Source organism: Dendrobates tinctorius, unplaced genomic scaffold (assembly GCF_039654945.1).
Source record: "Dendrobates tinctorius isolate UK_male_01 unplaced genomic scaffold, ASM3965494v1 ptg000019l, whole genome shotgun sequence".
Taxonomy (NCBI): domain Eukaryota; kingdom Metazoa; phylum Chordata; class Amphibia; order Anura; family Dendrobatidae; genus Dendrobates; species Dendrobates tinctorius.
The window spans coordinates 54242609-54258782 of record NW_027361687.1 but is presented as its reverse complement, the minus strand read 5'-3'; the positions used below and the strand labels follow the sequence as shown (position 1 = coordinate 54258782).

The following is a 16174-nucleotide window of genomic DNA, read 5'->3' as shown; positions in this document are numbered from 1 at the left end:
CCCATGGGAGTGGCAGCCATATTGCCTGTCACCAGCAGGGTTTCCATAGGTCCTGGCTATCTCATGTTGACCCCCAGGAAAATGTTATACCGCCACATGAGCAAAATCGCTGCTTGTTCAGCAAGGAAACCCTCTGGTGGTTATGGGGTTAATGTGTTGTGGGGTCCCGCTCCATGACACAGATACCGAGGTGTCACTGAGCGTTGGCGGATAATTCAATCAACACATCCAGAAAACTATTTATAATCCGCTATTTGCGTCCCCGGGATCGTTGCCGGGCCGAGCGATCCCACCATACAGAGCCGCGTTCACCCTGATCCGCCAATGACACCGGGGAGGGTCCTAGAGTCTCCTCACTGGTGTGGAGCGACCCCTGCCTAAGAGGACTTGGGACCCCCAATCATCATATGGGGTGCTGCAGATTTGTTAGTTATGGGACAATGTTTCTAGACCTCCGCTTGCTGTAATGGAATGGGAACGCTCACTGTTACACCCTGACCCAGTGCTCCTCACAGCTGAGAGTGTTATAGTTGTGTAAAATTGGAAACCTCCGGTTAAAGGTCCTCAGTGGTAATGACCCATAAATGACTTGGAGGTCTATGTCAGCGGTGGACAGCCTTGTGTTGCTCTCTGGGCACACGCCCGGCCGTCCTGCAGTGATGCAACGTGCCTCCATGTGTACGAGGCGTACTACACCCTGACCTCTTATTACAGTGACTTTCCATATTACATCAGTCCTGTAATAGCAGACAGGCTTCAGAGACCCAAAATATGGGGTGGAAACCATCAGCATGGCAGCTTAAGGTACTCCCTGTCTAATCCTGTGGAGTCTTTAGATCTGGATGTATGCGGGATTGTTCTCATTCACTGACAACAAGCCGAGATCTTATAATCACCAGGAAGCAAAACCCAAAGTCTATGAGAAGCTGCAGAACTGTTCCTGATACATGGAGTAATGTCACTGGTGCTTGGGGACTGCATAGATGGGATCCCCCACTGTGTACTGTGAAAGGGAGCCATCAGATGTGTGAATGTGCATCAATAGGCCCACTCATTATCTTGATAAGTGGGAGTCTGAGCTCCAACATCTCCACCTCTTTCCCTGTAGCCAAGAGATGAGTTCATGAAATCTGCTGGACAGGATCAGGTATAAAGCGCAGTTTGTCAAATGCTGGATCAGGTGTGTGTGTGTGCTCTGCAGGTTCAGGATCAGGTGTGTGTGTGCTGCAGGTTCAGGATCAGGTGTGTGTGTGCTGCAGGTTCAGGATCAGGTGTGTGTGTGCTGCAGGTTCAGGATTAGGTGTGTGTGTGCTGCAGGTTCAGGATTAGGTGTGTGTGTGCTGCAGGTTCAGGATTAGGTGTGTGTGTGCTGCAGGTTCAGGATCAGGTGTGTGCTGCAGGTTCAGGATCAGGTGTGTGTGTGCTGCAGGTTCAGGATTAGGTGTGTGTGTGCTGCAGGTTCAGGATTAGGTGTGTGTGTGTGCTGCAGGTTCAGGATTAGGTGTGTGTGTGTGCTGCAGGTTCAGGATTAGGTGTGTGTGCTGCAGGTTCAGGATTAGGTGTGTGTGTGTGCTGCAGGTTCAGGATCAGGTGTGTGTGTGTGCTGCAGGTTCAGGATTAGGTGTGTGTGTGCTGCAGGTTCAGGATCGTGTGTGTGTGTGTGTGTGTGTGCTGCAGGTTCAGGATTAGGTGTGTGTGTGTGTGTGCTGCAGGTTCAGGATTGGGTGTGTGTGCTGCAGGTTCAGGATTGGGTGTGTGTGTGTGCTGCAGGTTCAGGATTGGGTGTGTGTGTGTGCTGCAGGTTCAGGATTAGGGGTGTGTGTGTGCTGCAGGTTCAGGATTAGGGGGTGTGTGTGCTGCAGGTTCAGGATTAGGGGTGTGTGTGTGTGCTGCAGGTTCAGGATTAGGGGTGTGTGTGTGCTGCAGGTTCAGGATTAGGGGTGTGTGTGTGCTGCAGGTTCAGGATTAGGGGTGTGTGTGTGCTGCAGGTTCAGGATTAGGGGTGTGTGTGTGCTGCAGGTTCAGGATTAGGGGTGTGTGTGTGCTGCAGGTTCAGGATTAGGGGTGTGTGTGTGCTGCAGGTTCAGGATTAGGGGTGTGTGTGTGCCGCAGGTTCAGGATTAGGGGTGTGTGTGTGCCGCAGGTTCAGGATTAGGGGTGTGTGTGTGCTGCAGGTTCAGGATTAGGGGTGTGTGTGTGCTGCAGGTTCAGGATTAGGGGTGTGTGTGTGCTGCATGTTCAGGATTAGGGGTGTGTGTGTGCTGCAGGTTCAGGATTAGGGGTGTGTGTGTGCTGCAGGTTCAGGATTAGGGGTGTGTGTGTGCTGCAGGTTCAGGATTAGGGGTGTGTGTGTGCTGCAGGTTCAGGATTAGGGGTGTGTGTGTGCTGCAGGTTCAGGATTAGGGGTGTGTGTGTGCTGCAGGTTCAGGATTAGGGGTGTGTGTGTGCTGCAGGTTCAGGATTAGGGGGGTGTGTGTGCTGCAGGTTCAGGATTAGGGGTGTGTGTGTGTGTGTGTGTGTGCGCTGCAGGTTCAGGATTAGGGGGGTGTGTGTGTGCTGCAGGTTCAGGATTAGGTGTGCGTGTGTGCTGTAGGTTCAGGATTAGGTGTGCGTGTGTGCTGCAGGTTCAGGATTAGGAGTGTGTGCTGCAGGTTCAGGATTAGGTGTGTGGGTGCTGCAGGTTTAGGCTATGTGCACACACTGTGGATTCTGCTGTGGATGCGCAGCGGATTTGGCCTCTGTGGATCCGCAGCAGTTCCGCAGACAGTGTACAGTACCATGTAAGTCTATGGGATTTACAATCCACAGTGCACATGCTGCGGTTTTTCAACTGCGGAAAAGCTGCGGTTTTGAATCCGCAGAAAGAATTGACATGTCAATTCTTTCTGCGGATTCTGCTCGGTTTGCCACCTATTCCATTGTCCAGGTGTCAGACTGAAGGGGAAAACCGCTGGCCAATCCGCAGCTAAAACCGTAGGTCATTTTACCTGCGGATCCGCAGATACAAATCCGCGGGTGAATCCGCAGCGTGTGCACGTAGCCTTAGGGTCAGATGCGTGGTGTGCTGTAGTTTCAGGATTAATTGCTTGGCTTGAGAGCTGCAGTGTCAGGATCAGGTGCTTGGCTCGAGAATTGCGGGGCCATATGTGCAGAGCTGATGCTGCATGGTTGCTGTCAGGTGCGCGGTGTGCTGTAGTTTCAGGGTATGTGCACACGTAGTTTTTAGTCTCTGCGGATTTTGTAGAGAAAACCGCAGGAAATCCGCAGGACAAAGTGCTGCGGTTTTTCTGCGGTTTATCTGCGGATTATCTGCGTTTTTTTCTGCGGTTTTGCCCTGCGGTTTTACACCTCATAATGGATGAGGTGTAAAACTGCAGCGTTTCTGCACCAAATGACATGCTGCGGATTGTAAACCGCAGCAAAACCGTGCGGGAAAAAAACGCAGCATGTGCACAGCTTTTTTTTATTTCCATAGGAAATAAAGGTACTGTACAACGCAGCAAAATCTGCTGCGTTTCTGCAGAGCCAAAAACGCTGCAGAAACGCAGCAGAATCCGCAGCGTGTGCACATACCCTCAGTGCTGTGGCTGCTGCAGGATCAGGTGCTAGGCTTGAGAGCTGCGTTGTCGGAATCAGGTGTGCGGCATAGGTGCAGAAAGTTCAGGTGCACAGAGTGCTGTAGTTTGGGTCAGGTGTGTGGGTGGTGCTGGGTCAGGTGCACGGAGTGGGTGCTGCAGGATCATGTGCGCAGCGCGAGAGGTGCTGTCAAGTTCAGATTTTTATGTGCGCGTGCTGCAGGTTCAAGGTCATGTGTGCGGGTCAGGTGCGCAACGCAGATGCTGCAGGTTCGGGTTCAGATGCGTGGTGTGCTGCAGTTTCTGGTTTCAAGTGGTTTCAGGTGCTCGGTGTGTTGAGTGCTATAGTTTTAGGGTCAGGTGTGCTGTGTGGGAGCTGTAGTGTCGGTCAGATGCGCAGAGCTGATGCTATATGGTTGCTCTCAGGTGCACAGTGTGCTGTAGTTTGTCAAGTGCATGGGTGCCACTGGATCATGTGCACAGCGCGAGAGCTGCTGTGTCAGCATCAGGTGCGTGGCAAGAGTGCTGTAGTTTCAGGGTCAGGTGTGCTGCATGGGTGCTGTACTTTCAGGGTCTGCTGCGCGACACGGGTGCTGCAGGTTTATAGTAAGATGCGTGGTGTGCTGCAGGGTCAGGTGCGCTGCATGCTGTAGTTTCAGGATCAGGTGCTACACTTTCACTTTCAGGTGTGCAGCGCGAGTGCTGCAGGTTCCGGGTCAGCAATGCTACACGTGCTGTAGTCTCAGGATCAGGTGTGCGGTGTGCTATAGTTTCAGGGTTAAGTGTGTGGCTCGTGTGGGTCATATGTGCTGCATGGGTGCTGTGGTTTCAGGGTCAGATGCGGGTGCTGTGGTTTCAGGGTCAGGTGCGTGGTGCGGGTGCTGTGGTTTCGGGGTCAGGTATGTGGTGCGGGTGCTGTGGTTTCAGGGTCAGGTGCGGGTGCTGTGGTTTCAGGGTCAGGTGCGGGTGCTGTGGTTTCAGGGTCAGGTGCGGGTGCTGTGGTTTCAGGGTCAGGTGCGGGTGCTGTGGTTTCAGGGTCAGGTGCGGATGCTGTGATTTCAGGGTCAGGTGTGGGGGCTGTGGTCTCAAGGTCAGATGCGGGTGCTGTGGTTTCAGGGTCAGGTGCGTGGTGCAGGTGCTGTGGTCTCAGGGTCAGGTGCGGGTGCTGTGATTTCAGGGCCAGGTGTGGGGGCTGTGGTCTCAAGGTCAGATGCGGGTGCTGTGATCTCAGGGTCGGGGGCGTGGTGCGGGTGCTGTGGTTTCAGGGTCAGGTATGTGGTGCGGGTGCTGTGGTTTCAGGGTCAGGTGCGTGTGCTGTGGTTTCAGGGTCAGGTGCGTGTGCTGTGGTTTCAGGGTCAGGTGCGTGGTGCAGGTGCTGTGGTCTCAGGGTCAGGTGCGGGTGCTGTGATTTCAGGGTCAGGTGTGGGGGCTGTGGTCTCAAGGTCAGATGCGGGTGCTGTGATCTCAGGGTCGGGGGCGTGGTGCGGGTGCTGTGGTTTCAGGGTCAGGTATGTGGTGCGTGTGCTGTGGTTTCAGGGTCAGGTGCGTGTGCTGTGGTTTCAGGGTCAGGTGCGTGTGCTGTGGTTTCAGGGTCAGGTGCGTGTGCTGTGGTTTCAGGGTCAGGTGCGGGTGCTGTGATTTCAGGGTCAGGTGTGGGGGCTGTGGTCTCAAGGTCAGATGCGGGTGCTGTGAACTCAGGGTCGGGGGCGTGGTGCGGGTGCTGTGGTTTCAGGGTCAGGTGCGCGGGTGCTGCCGATACTTGTAATTGAAACCAGTCCTGTACACAGTGTAAGGCAGGTCTGTGTGGCAGGGAACAAGGTGTGCAGCGCGGGAGTGCTGCGTATTACGTTTCGGGTGGTTACATAGCCGCACGCCATCTGCTGCAGGCAGGGCCAGTTGTGGTCACTCACAGGCTAAGCTGATTTCACACCACCCCCCATAGCCAAAGCTGCTGCCTGGGCCCTTCTCATTCAGCGACGTGAATAGGGATGAGTCTTACCTATTCATGTGCCAGAGATGGGGGGCGGCCTGCTGAGGGGCGGGATAATTCTGGACAATAGTGGACACGACCATCTGCCACCAGCACTGACCCTTCTCAGCTCGGACATCTGCGGGATATAATCCTGGGGGCATCATGGGTCGCAGACAAGTCGCCGATCACCTTGCATGAGTCCTTCTTATGCACTGCCTGTGAGCCCCCAAGTTCCATGCGTCGCCAACAGTTGCAGGCATTTGTTTTTCCCCTGACAACACTTTCTGTCTCCTTTCCCTACCTGATCTCCCCGATCATTTCCCCTGTCTTGTGATGCTTACATTTGACTTCTGGTCCTGAGCCTCAGGGAAGAGTTGTTGCTCTCGTCTTCCAGTTCCCCTATGTTCTTCACCCTCTGCATGTCTGTGGGGGGCACTGATGGTGGAGGAGCTGACGCTGGATGGGTCTGCGGGGTGCACTGATGGCGAAGGGGCTGACGCTGGACGGGTCTCCGGTTATTAATGGCGGAGGGGCTGACGCTGGATTGGTCTCCGGTTACTGATGGCGGAGGGACTGACGCTGGATGGGTCTCCGATTACTGATGGCGGTCTCCGGTTACTGATGGCGGACGGGCTGACGCTGGACGGGTCTTCGTTTATTAATGGTGGAGGGGCAGACGCTGGACGGGTCTCCCGTTACTGATGGTGGAGGGGCTGACGTTGGACGGGTCTCCGGTTACTGATGGTGGAGGGGCTGTCGCTGGACGGTTCTCCGGTTACTGATGGCGGAGGGGCTGTCGCTGGACGGTTCTCCGGTTACTGATGGCGGAGGGGCTGTCGCTGGACAGTTCTCTGGTTACTGATGGCGGAGGGGCTGTCGCTGGACGGTTCTCTGGTTACTGATGCGGAGGGGCTGTCGCTGGACGGTTCTCCGGTTACTGATGGCGGAGGGGCTGTCGCTGGACGGTTCTCCGGTTACTGATGGCGGAGGGGCTGTCGCTGGACGGTTCTCCGGTTACTGATGGCGGAGGGGCTGTTGCTGGACGGTTCTCCGGTTACTGATGGCGGAGGGGCTGTTGCTGGACGGTTCTCCGGTTACTGATGGCGGAGGGGCTGTCGCTGGACGGTTCTCCGGTTACTGATGGCGGAGGGGCTGTCGCTGGACGGTTCTCCGGTTACTGATGGCGGAGGGGCTGTCGCTGGACGGTTCTCCGGTTACTGATGGCGGAGGGGCTGTCGCTGGACGGTTCTCCGGTTACTGATGGCGGAGGGGCTGTCGCTGGACGGGTCTCCGGTTACTGATGGCGGAGGGGCTGATGCTGGATGGGTCTCCGGTTACTGATGGCGGGTCTCCGTCCGGTTACTGATGGCGGACAGGCTGACGCTGGACGGGTCTCCGGTTACTGATGGGGGACGGGCGGACGCTGGACGGGTCTTCGGTTATTAATGGCGGAGGGGCTGACGCTGGACGGGTCTTCGGTTATTAATGGCGGAGGGGCTGTCGCTGGACGGGTCTCCGGTTACTGATGGTGGAGGGGCTGTCGCTGGACGGGTCTCCGGTTACTGATGGCGGAGGGGCTGTCGCTGGACGGGTCTCCGGTTACTGATGGCGGAGGGGCTGTCGCTGGACGGGTCTCCGGTTACTGATGGCGGAGGGGCTGTCGCTGGATGGGTCTCCGGTTACTGATGGCGGAGGGGCTGACGCTGGACGGGGCTCTGGTTATTGATGGTGGACGGGCTGACATCTGGGGTCCCATTGATTATTACAGGATGGCATAGCCTGGTATCCTTCCTCAGGATGAAGGGAGACTCTATCCTCAGTGATCAGTCAGTAATATCCCAGCCACATGGCTGGAGTTAGAGGTGGGACTGCTCTAGGTATATATTCACCAGTAATTGCACATCAGTGATGACAGTAGGGGGTTAAGACTGTGACAACCTCTTACCATTTTTCCTTAAAGTTGTCAGTGTCCATAGAGCTCTGTTGTAGATGTGTAGATTCAGAAGTTTGCAGAACTGCTGGTTGGGGACCGGGACAAACTTGTCTGGAATCTGTGAAGTCTGGGCGCAGTTCCCCTTTAAGTCCCGTCGGCTGTTATCACTGGGTCTCATCGTTGTTGTTTCCAGCTGCGTGGTCCGTGCCGGCACAATAGCCGTCATGTGTTTAAGATATGCCCCAGAACAGGGCTTTGTTTGTCTGCCCCGTGGGCCCATTGTAAACACGGGTTGTAGAATGCACGAGGCGGTGGGAACCTCGCGGCTCTGACATCCAGATCCTCACCATTCCCCATCCTGACATTCCACCTCCTGCGGGCTTTATAGGCCTCCATTAATGTGTTTAAAGGGCCACAGTCCTATTCTAGATTTGGGGAAAACATTTCTGACACTGCAGGACTTGAATACTGCAATAGCAGACATGACCTGTGGGATCAAAGTGGCGCTGAGCTGGCGCAGGTATTCAGTACTGGAGATATGTGAGAACAAGTGGTGATCGGGGGTCATTTCCTTTTACTTCCCGTCAGTTTTGTGTACGGTACTTGTGCCAGGATGCAGCGCCCCTTTAAGTAGCCCGTTGTTTTGTGGCCGGCTAATACCTGTAGGAGTCGGAACAATGTGCCCCTTCTGAACAGGGAGGCGGGGCACATGATTGAAAAAAAGTGAACAAAAGGAAACCGAGAGCGTCTTCATCCAGACGATGGGGGCTATTTCTGTCGGCGGCCGCGCTCCTGCTTTGTGTGGCGGTGACACAGAGCCTCGCCCCACCGCTGGCCGTGTAACTCCAGCTTCTGTGCATTCTCCCAGCTGTAGAGTGAAGAACTGGATGATGATCCATGACCGGCCCGCCATCACATGACTTGCCGACATGGATCTCGTCCTGTCAGATTTCGTGCGCTCCACTGGGGCGGAGCCTGGGCTGGCCAGGGATCTGCTGGAAGGTAAGATTGGCCAGTGTAAGGAAACGCCCTTTTTAATGTGCCGTTATCAGTTTAATTTCCAGGAGGAATAACGGAGGAACTGCAGAAAGGAAAATTCTCCAGAACTATTTCATGGCAAATGTTTAGCCAAATTTGTTGGAGGAGGCACCGGTTCCCCATATAACATAGTGTGGAGGGCTCTGCTCCATACCCTGACAGACGGGACAGGACGCTAAGAAAGCTGGGGCACGGCCGACATCACATCTCCCAAGTGTCCCACACCCCGGCCCTCCCAACACAACAATTCCAGATGACATTTTAATACAATCTTGGTGCACTGTTCCTCTGTTGCTCTTCCTGGAAGTTTGTGAATAAATTGAAAATTAGAGCTTTTCCTTGTTTAGGATTTCTGAAGCGCTGTAGGAGGACGCTCTCTAGCAATAAAATTATTCATCAGGCCCAAAACAATGCAGAATAGTGAGTGCAGCTCTGGGGTATAACACAGGATGTAACTCAGGATCAGTAATGTGATGTATGTACACAGCGACTGCACCAGCAGAATAGTGAGTGCAGCTCTGGAGAATAATACAGGATGTAACTCAGGATCAGTACAGGATCAGTAATGTAATGTATGTACACAGTGACTGCACCAGCAGAATAGTGAGTGCAGCTCTGGGGTATAATACAGGATGTAACTCTGGATCAGTACAGGATCAGTAATGTAATGTATGTACACAGTGACTGCACCAGCAGAATAGTGAGTGCAGCTCTGGGGTATAATACAGGATGTAACTCGGGATCAGTACAGGATCAGTAATGTAATGTATGTACACAGTGACTGCACCAGCAGAATAGTGAGGGCAGCTCTGGAGTATAATACAGGATGTAACTCAGGATCAGTACTGTAATGTATGTACACAGTGACTGCACCAGCAGAATAGTGAGTGCAGCTCTGGAGTATAATACAGGATGTAACTCAAGATCAGTAATGTATGTACACAGTGACTGCACCAGTAGAATAGTGAGTGCTACTCTGGAGTATAATACAGGATGTAACTCAGGATCAGTAATGTAATGTATGTACACAGTGACTGCACCAGCAGAATAGTGAGTGCAGCTCTGGGGTATAATGCAGGATGTAACTCAGGATCAGTACAGGATTAGTAATGTAATGTATGTACATAGTGACTGCACCAGCAGAATAGTGAGTGCAGCTCTGGAGTATAATACAGGATGTATCTCAGGATCAGTAATGTATGTACACAGTGACTGCACCAGCAGAATAGTGAGTGCAGCTCTGGGGTATAATGCAGGATGTAACTCAGGATCAGTAATGTAATGTATGTACACAGTGACTGCACCAACAGAATAGTGAGTGCAGCTCTGGAGTATAATACAGGATGTAACTCAGGATCAGTAATGTATGTACACAGTGACTGCACCAGCAGAATAGTGAGTGCAGCTCTTGGGTATAATACAGGATGTAAATCAAGAGCAGTACAGGATAAGTAATGTATGTACACAGTGACTGCACCAACAGAATAGTGAGTGCAGCTCTGGAATATAATTCAGGATGTAATTTAGGATCAGTACAGGATCAGTAATGTAATGTATGTACACAGTGTCTTCACCAGCAGAATAGTGAGGGCAGCTCTGGAGTATAATACAGGATGTAACTCAGGATCAGTAATGTATGTACACAGTGACTGCACCAGCAGAATAGTGAGTGCAGCTCTGGGGTATAATACAGGATGTAACTCAGGATCAGTAATGTATGTACACAGTGACTGCACCAGCAGAATAGTGAGTGCAGCTCTGGAGTATAATACAGGATGTAACTGAGGATCAGTAATGTAATGTATGTACACAGTGACTGCACCAGCAGAATAGTGAGTGCAGCTCTGGAGTATAATACAGGATGTAACTCAGGATCAGTAATGTAATGTATGTACACAGTGACTGCACCAGCAGAATAGTGAGTGCAGCTCTGGAGTATAATACAGGATGTATCTCAGGATCAGTAATGTAATGTATGTACACAGTGACTGCACCAGCAGAATAGTGAGTGCAGCTCTGGGGTATAATACAGGATGTAACTCAGGATCAGTAATGTAATGTATGTACACAGTGACTGCACCAGTAGAATAGTGAGTGCAGCTCTGGGGTATAATACAGGATGTAACTCAGGATCAGTAATGTAATGTATGTACACAGTGACTGCACCAGTAGAATAGTGAGTGCAGCTCTGGGGTATAATACAGGATGTAACTCAGGATCAGTAATGTAATGTATGTACACAGAGACTGCACCAGCAGATTAGTGAGTGCAGCTCTGGAATAATACAGGATAAGTAATGTAACATGCTCTCTTGTTTCTTCGTCATTTTTTTTTCTACCTACGCTTTATATAAACACTACAGTAATCAGAGTTTCTTGCTGCTGACTTTCACCTTTGTGTATTTGCTCCTTGGAACCAGTGTGTTAAGCATCCTGAAATTTGGCACTTGGATCTGCTGGAATCCTGGGCATGTGCCGCTCTGTCACTTATCAGCATTTAACATTTTTTGATGTTCAGCCTTATACAGCTACAAATGTTGAGTGATTGCTGAGATGACTATTAGATACTTGGATTTTTCAGGGCCCTGGTCAGCAGTAGACTGTCAGGATCAACCAATGATCATGAAATGAAGCACTAGGTTTTATGGATTGCTGTAGTTTTTCATTTTTGTTGACTTTGCATTACAAAACTGGACTGTGATCTATTCCTGCGCATTGAGATTTCAAGGTCTCGCCTAAAGAGGAGGAATCTGCAGCCTTGGATGTGTCTGATGAGTTTTTTCATAAATAGGACACAACAAGAAAACAGATTTGCAAAAATACTCTGCAGTATAATATATGACAGTAATCAGCAAGTGCTGGATAACACATACAGGGTATTTAGTCGATACTTTTTTTGCAAAAAAAAGTATACCAAGCTGCTTCACCGCGTCAAGGTAACCCGTATTGAAGCAGTCCCTACCTAATGTATTTAAAACCTGAACATGTGAACAGTGTCTAAAATGAACAGGATTCGGACAGGCGCTTCTTAGTATGGGCTTGTGGTGCAAGACAGCTCTTTTGTGCATGCCACACAAGAGAGGGGTGGGGTCTCTCAAACCATGCTAGGCAAGGATAAAACGGATTAAAAACATATGTGACATGCACAAGTGTGAACAAGTCTGTAAGACCACGTTCACACCACCCACTAACTGAGACAACAAGAAAACAGATTTTGCAAAAAAGTATCGACTAAATACCCCGTATTTGTTATCCAGCACCTTCTGATTACTGTCATATATTATACTGCAGAGTATTTTTGCAAATCTGTTTTTTATTGTGTTTCAGTTAGTGGGTGGTGTGAACGTTGTCTTACCAAATTGTTCACACTTGTGCATGTCACGTGTTTTTAATGAGTTTTTTCATAAATAGTATAATTCACAACTTTTAAGTTTTTTTTTGGCCCCTGAGTTTTGTTGTCATATTCAGAGTTCAATCCTAAAGTTTTAACAGGTTATCATTATCAACGGAGGTTGATCACTGGGATCCTGAGGATAGGACATCCCTATGAGATTAGACGTTAGACCACCAATGATCAGCTGATGAAAGGGCCCAAGTGATTGGATGGTTACACAGTGCCATATGTTTTGTTGAGGCTGTAAATGGAGATCCAAAGTCTACCGTGCCATTGAGATGATGTGGGAGGGGCTGTGCACATTCTTTATTCCACATATGGACAATAGGGAGGGGCTGTGCACATTCTGTATTATATGGATAATAGGGAGGGACTGTGCACATTCTGTATTATATGGATAATAGGGAGGGACTGTGCACATTCTGTATTATATGGATAACTAGCTGAAGAGCCCGGTGCTTCCCGGGCATAGTAACGAACTGTGGTTAGTTATAACAAATTATAATTATCCTCCATCCCATAGTCCCGTGCCAATATACCCATCATGCATATCCAAGATCCCATAGGCCCGTGCCCATATACCTATCCTCCATCCCATAGTCCCATGCCCATATACCCATCATACATATTCTCCATCTCATAGTCCCATGCCCATATACCCATCATACCTATCCTCCATCCCATAGTCCCTTGCCCATATACCCATCATACATATCCACCATCCCATAAGCCTATGCCCATATACCCATCATACATATTCGCCATCCCTTAGTCGAGTGCCCATATACCCATCACACATCCTCCATCCCATAGTCCCATGCCCATATACCCATCATACATATTCGCCATCCCATAGTCCCGTGCCTATATACCCATCATACATATCCGCCATCCCATAGTCCTGTGCCCATATACCCGTCATACATATCCTCCATCCCATAGTCCAGTGCCCATATACCCATCACACATCCTCCATCCCATAGTCCCGTGCCCATATACCCATCATGCATATCCGCCATCCCATAGTCCCGTGCCCATATACCCGTCATACATATCCTCCATCCCATAGTCAGGTGCCCATATACCCATCACACATCTTCCATCCCATAGTCCAATGCCCATATACCTGTCAAACATAATAGGGAGGGGCTGTGCACATTCTGTATTATATGGATAACTAGCTGAAGAGCCCGGCGCTGCCCGGGCATAGTAACTAACTGTGCTTAGTTATAACAAATTATAATTATCCTCCATCCCATAGTCCCATGCCCATATACCCATCATACCTATCCTCCATCCCATAGGCCCGTGCCCATATACCCATCATACATATTCGCCATCCCATAGTCCAGTGCCCATATACCCATCACACATCCTCCATCCCATAGTCAACCACTATGACATCATAATGAGCGGCGGCAGGGCTTGCAACCTATGACATCAGCGTCGCCATGGCAACCATTGTGACATCATAATGAGGGGTGGGGCTTGATACGCACACACTGTTTCCCCAGTATGCAAATAGGGGCATTATGACATCATAATTAGTGTTGAACGACTTTTGTTTTTTTAGGTTCGAGTTTCGTTTCATGAAACCCGACTTTTCCGAAAGTCGGATCGAGCAAAATCGGCCTACTATAGGGAAAAGTCGGGGTCGTCCCGAAACACGAAACCCAATGTAAGTCAATGGAGAATTAAAGTCGGCAGTGAGAGGAGGACAGGAAACACACCTACAGTGCCCATTTGAATGCCAAAAGCATAAATTCTTGTTACTGAAGCTTGTCAACCTTAACTAACTTCATAATACTAGTTACGCACTGAAAAATGGGGGTTATTTGGCTACAGTTGTGGGGGGGGAGGGCTGGCTCCAGGTTTTCGTGGGCCCAGGGCCAAAGAGCGCCCCTTTAACACATACCACAACTCATGATGCTCCGATACGGCAGAGAAATAGCAGTATAGTACAATGAAAAATACTTCACTTCTTACATCTCATGACTGATATTCATTTTAAATTCTCCAATACCTCCAAAAACGGACAGTATCTTACTCCATACAGTATTATGGCCAGCGCTTAGTGCGCTATACAGAGTAATGAGGCCCATATATTTCTCCATATGGAATCATTGATCCCATATAATGTTTCAAACCGTATATGATGAGCTCCACATAATGCTACAGTATATGTTGGTCCCAATGGATGAAGCTCCACTGTCTTATGGGCCCAAATAATGCTCCATATACTGTATAATGGGCCCCATTTCTACTGCTCTAGTGTATAATGGGCCCTGTAAATGCTGCTCCAGTGTCTGATGTCCACCTTTGGAATGCTCCAGTGTATGGTGGGCCCCATACAGTATATCATTCACCAGAGTATAGTGCTCCCCAAAAATTGCTGTCCCAACATTGAAAACAATTACATAAGTCTCCTTGCTAGGGAATCCCTGCACTACTCTGAACTCCTTCTCGTCCCCATCTTCCATCTCACTGCACTTGGCTGTTTAGGCCCTCCCACCGGCAGAGACACTTTTGCGTACTATGCAGTGCCCTGTGCCAGTGCCATCGCCCATAAGTATGCCCCCCCCACCTGCTCAAGGAACCTGCACTTTCATCTGCACCTTCCTCTTTGTCACCGTGTAAGGTGGTATAGTATGCGGGAAGGGGAACCTGAGTTTCCTCTGGGTCAGATTCTGGCTGTGTAGAGTGCGAGGGGAATGTAGTGGTCTGGGTCAATGTACCAGCAGCATCATCCAGCAGTGGCTGGGCCTCAGTGCACTTGTGGCGTCCCCAAGAGTACGGTCGCCACTGTGGCATTGCCTTCCTCCTAGGGAGTGTGTTGTCAAGCTTGGGAGCAACGAAGGATCTCGCTAGCAGCGAAACCAACACACAACACATTTCCCTCTCCAGGCCAGCAGGGAGACCTCTGAACCTGACTGCTGAGGAGCTGCTCTCTGTGGTCGGGAGGAGGTAAGTTAGGGCACTCTGCAGGGAAGGGGAAGTGTGTGGATGTGAGAAGGGGAGCTGGAGGATGAGCAGAGTTAAGGCTCACTCCTAGCTGGAGCGCATCATCCGGATTCCGGTCTCCGAGTTTGTAGGGACACTGACGTTCCTGCAGCAGAAACCGGGGGAAGTAGCAGCTATAAATGCTCTGTACCCAACTAAGGCTCGGAGGCCCCAGCATCGACGTGTGCGAGGCAGAAGGAAAAGGCTACAGCTGTCTGCCATACAAGTAAAGTCTGAGGAACATCTGTTAGACAGGAGGCGTTTCAGTGAACCACGGTCCTGTGAGTGCTTCCCCCACAAGCGCTAGAAAGGAGACGTTCAGGAAGGTACATGTTGGCGGAGTGTTGGAAGGGAGCTTTCCATTCTGGTCCTGGAGGTTGACAGAGGTCCTGACCCGGAGGGCACAGCACGGAGGCAGGCATCTGTGTAACCTGTAGACTGTGAGTAAAGCTTTGGAACTGCACGCTCTGGTGTCCTACAGTTATTCCAGCACCGCTACATCTGGGTACCTACACCGCCTGTGCCTTTCCCCCATAACTACATCTACACTTCCCTGGGACTCCAGCTCCACCTGTGGGGAGCTTCACCATCTTTGCTGCACAACACCATCAGTCCCAGAGGATCTGCATGCAGCGTCGGCCTAACTTCTATGTTGCCGAATACCACAGGTGGCGTCAAACTATCTATATAAACTCTTTACCATTATACCACGCCATTTACATGGGCGCCCAGGGCCACCGTCCGGGTCACCGCTGCTGTGACACATCCCACTGACACCGGCCCGGTACCGAGTACCCCACAGCCCTGGGAGGGCGACCCATATGCCGACTGCTGATCGGGCGGCGTTATTCCCACGAACCTCCAAACAGCGTCCCTGAAGGCAAAGTTTTTGGTTTCCGGGGGCAGTATGATTGCAAAGCTGAACCTTAAAGGAATGTCCAAAAGGGCACCACCAGGAGTGGAGCCTGTGGCTTAATTGGACTGCACCCGGTAAACCACTGCCATACAAGCTACAGAAAAGATGGACAGATTGCAAGCTTTGTCAATTCTGTGTGTGGTGTGGTATGTCCGTTTGTAGTTGTGCTAGCGATTTCTCAGCTTTATTCTGTTAACGACCGAGACTCCGGCATGGCCCCGCGGTACGCGTCAAGCTTACTAGAGGGATACGCGAGGCTGTGGCACGTGAGGTCGAGCAATAACAGGTCTAGCATTCCAGTACATGTTCGGGGCTGCATGCACGCTACACTGAAAGGACCAGCTTTT

At 50.8% G+C, this 16174-nt stretch overlaps 1 protein-coding gene across 3 annotated transcripts in view; it reads left to right on the top strand.

Annotated features, from left to right (window-relative positions):
- Positions 1-16174, top strand: part of OTUD7B (OTU deubiquitinase 7B) — a 79696-nt gene that overhangs the window by 21846 nt on the left and 41676 nt on the right. The window contains exon 1 of one of the 3 annotated variants that reach the window (XM_073567053.1): positions 8337-8482. The exons of the other annotated variants lie outside the window; for them this stretch is intronic. Coding sequence (XP_073423154.1) covers positions 8410-8482 — 73 coding nt within the window. The 5' untranslated portion in view covers positions 8337-8409. Of the gene's footprint in view, positions 1-8336; positions 8483-16174 lie in introns of those variants that run through there. 3 annotated transcript variants of the gene reach the window in all.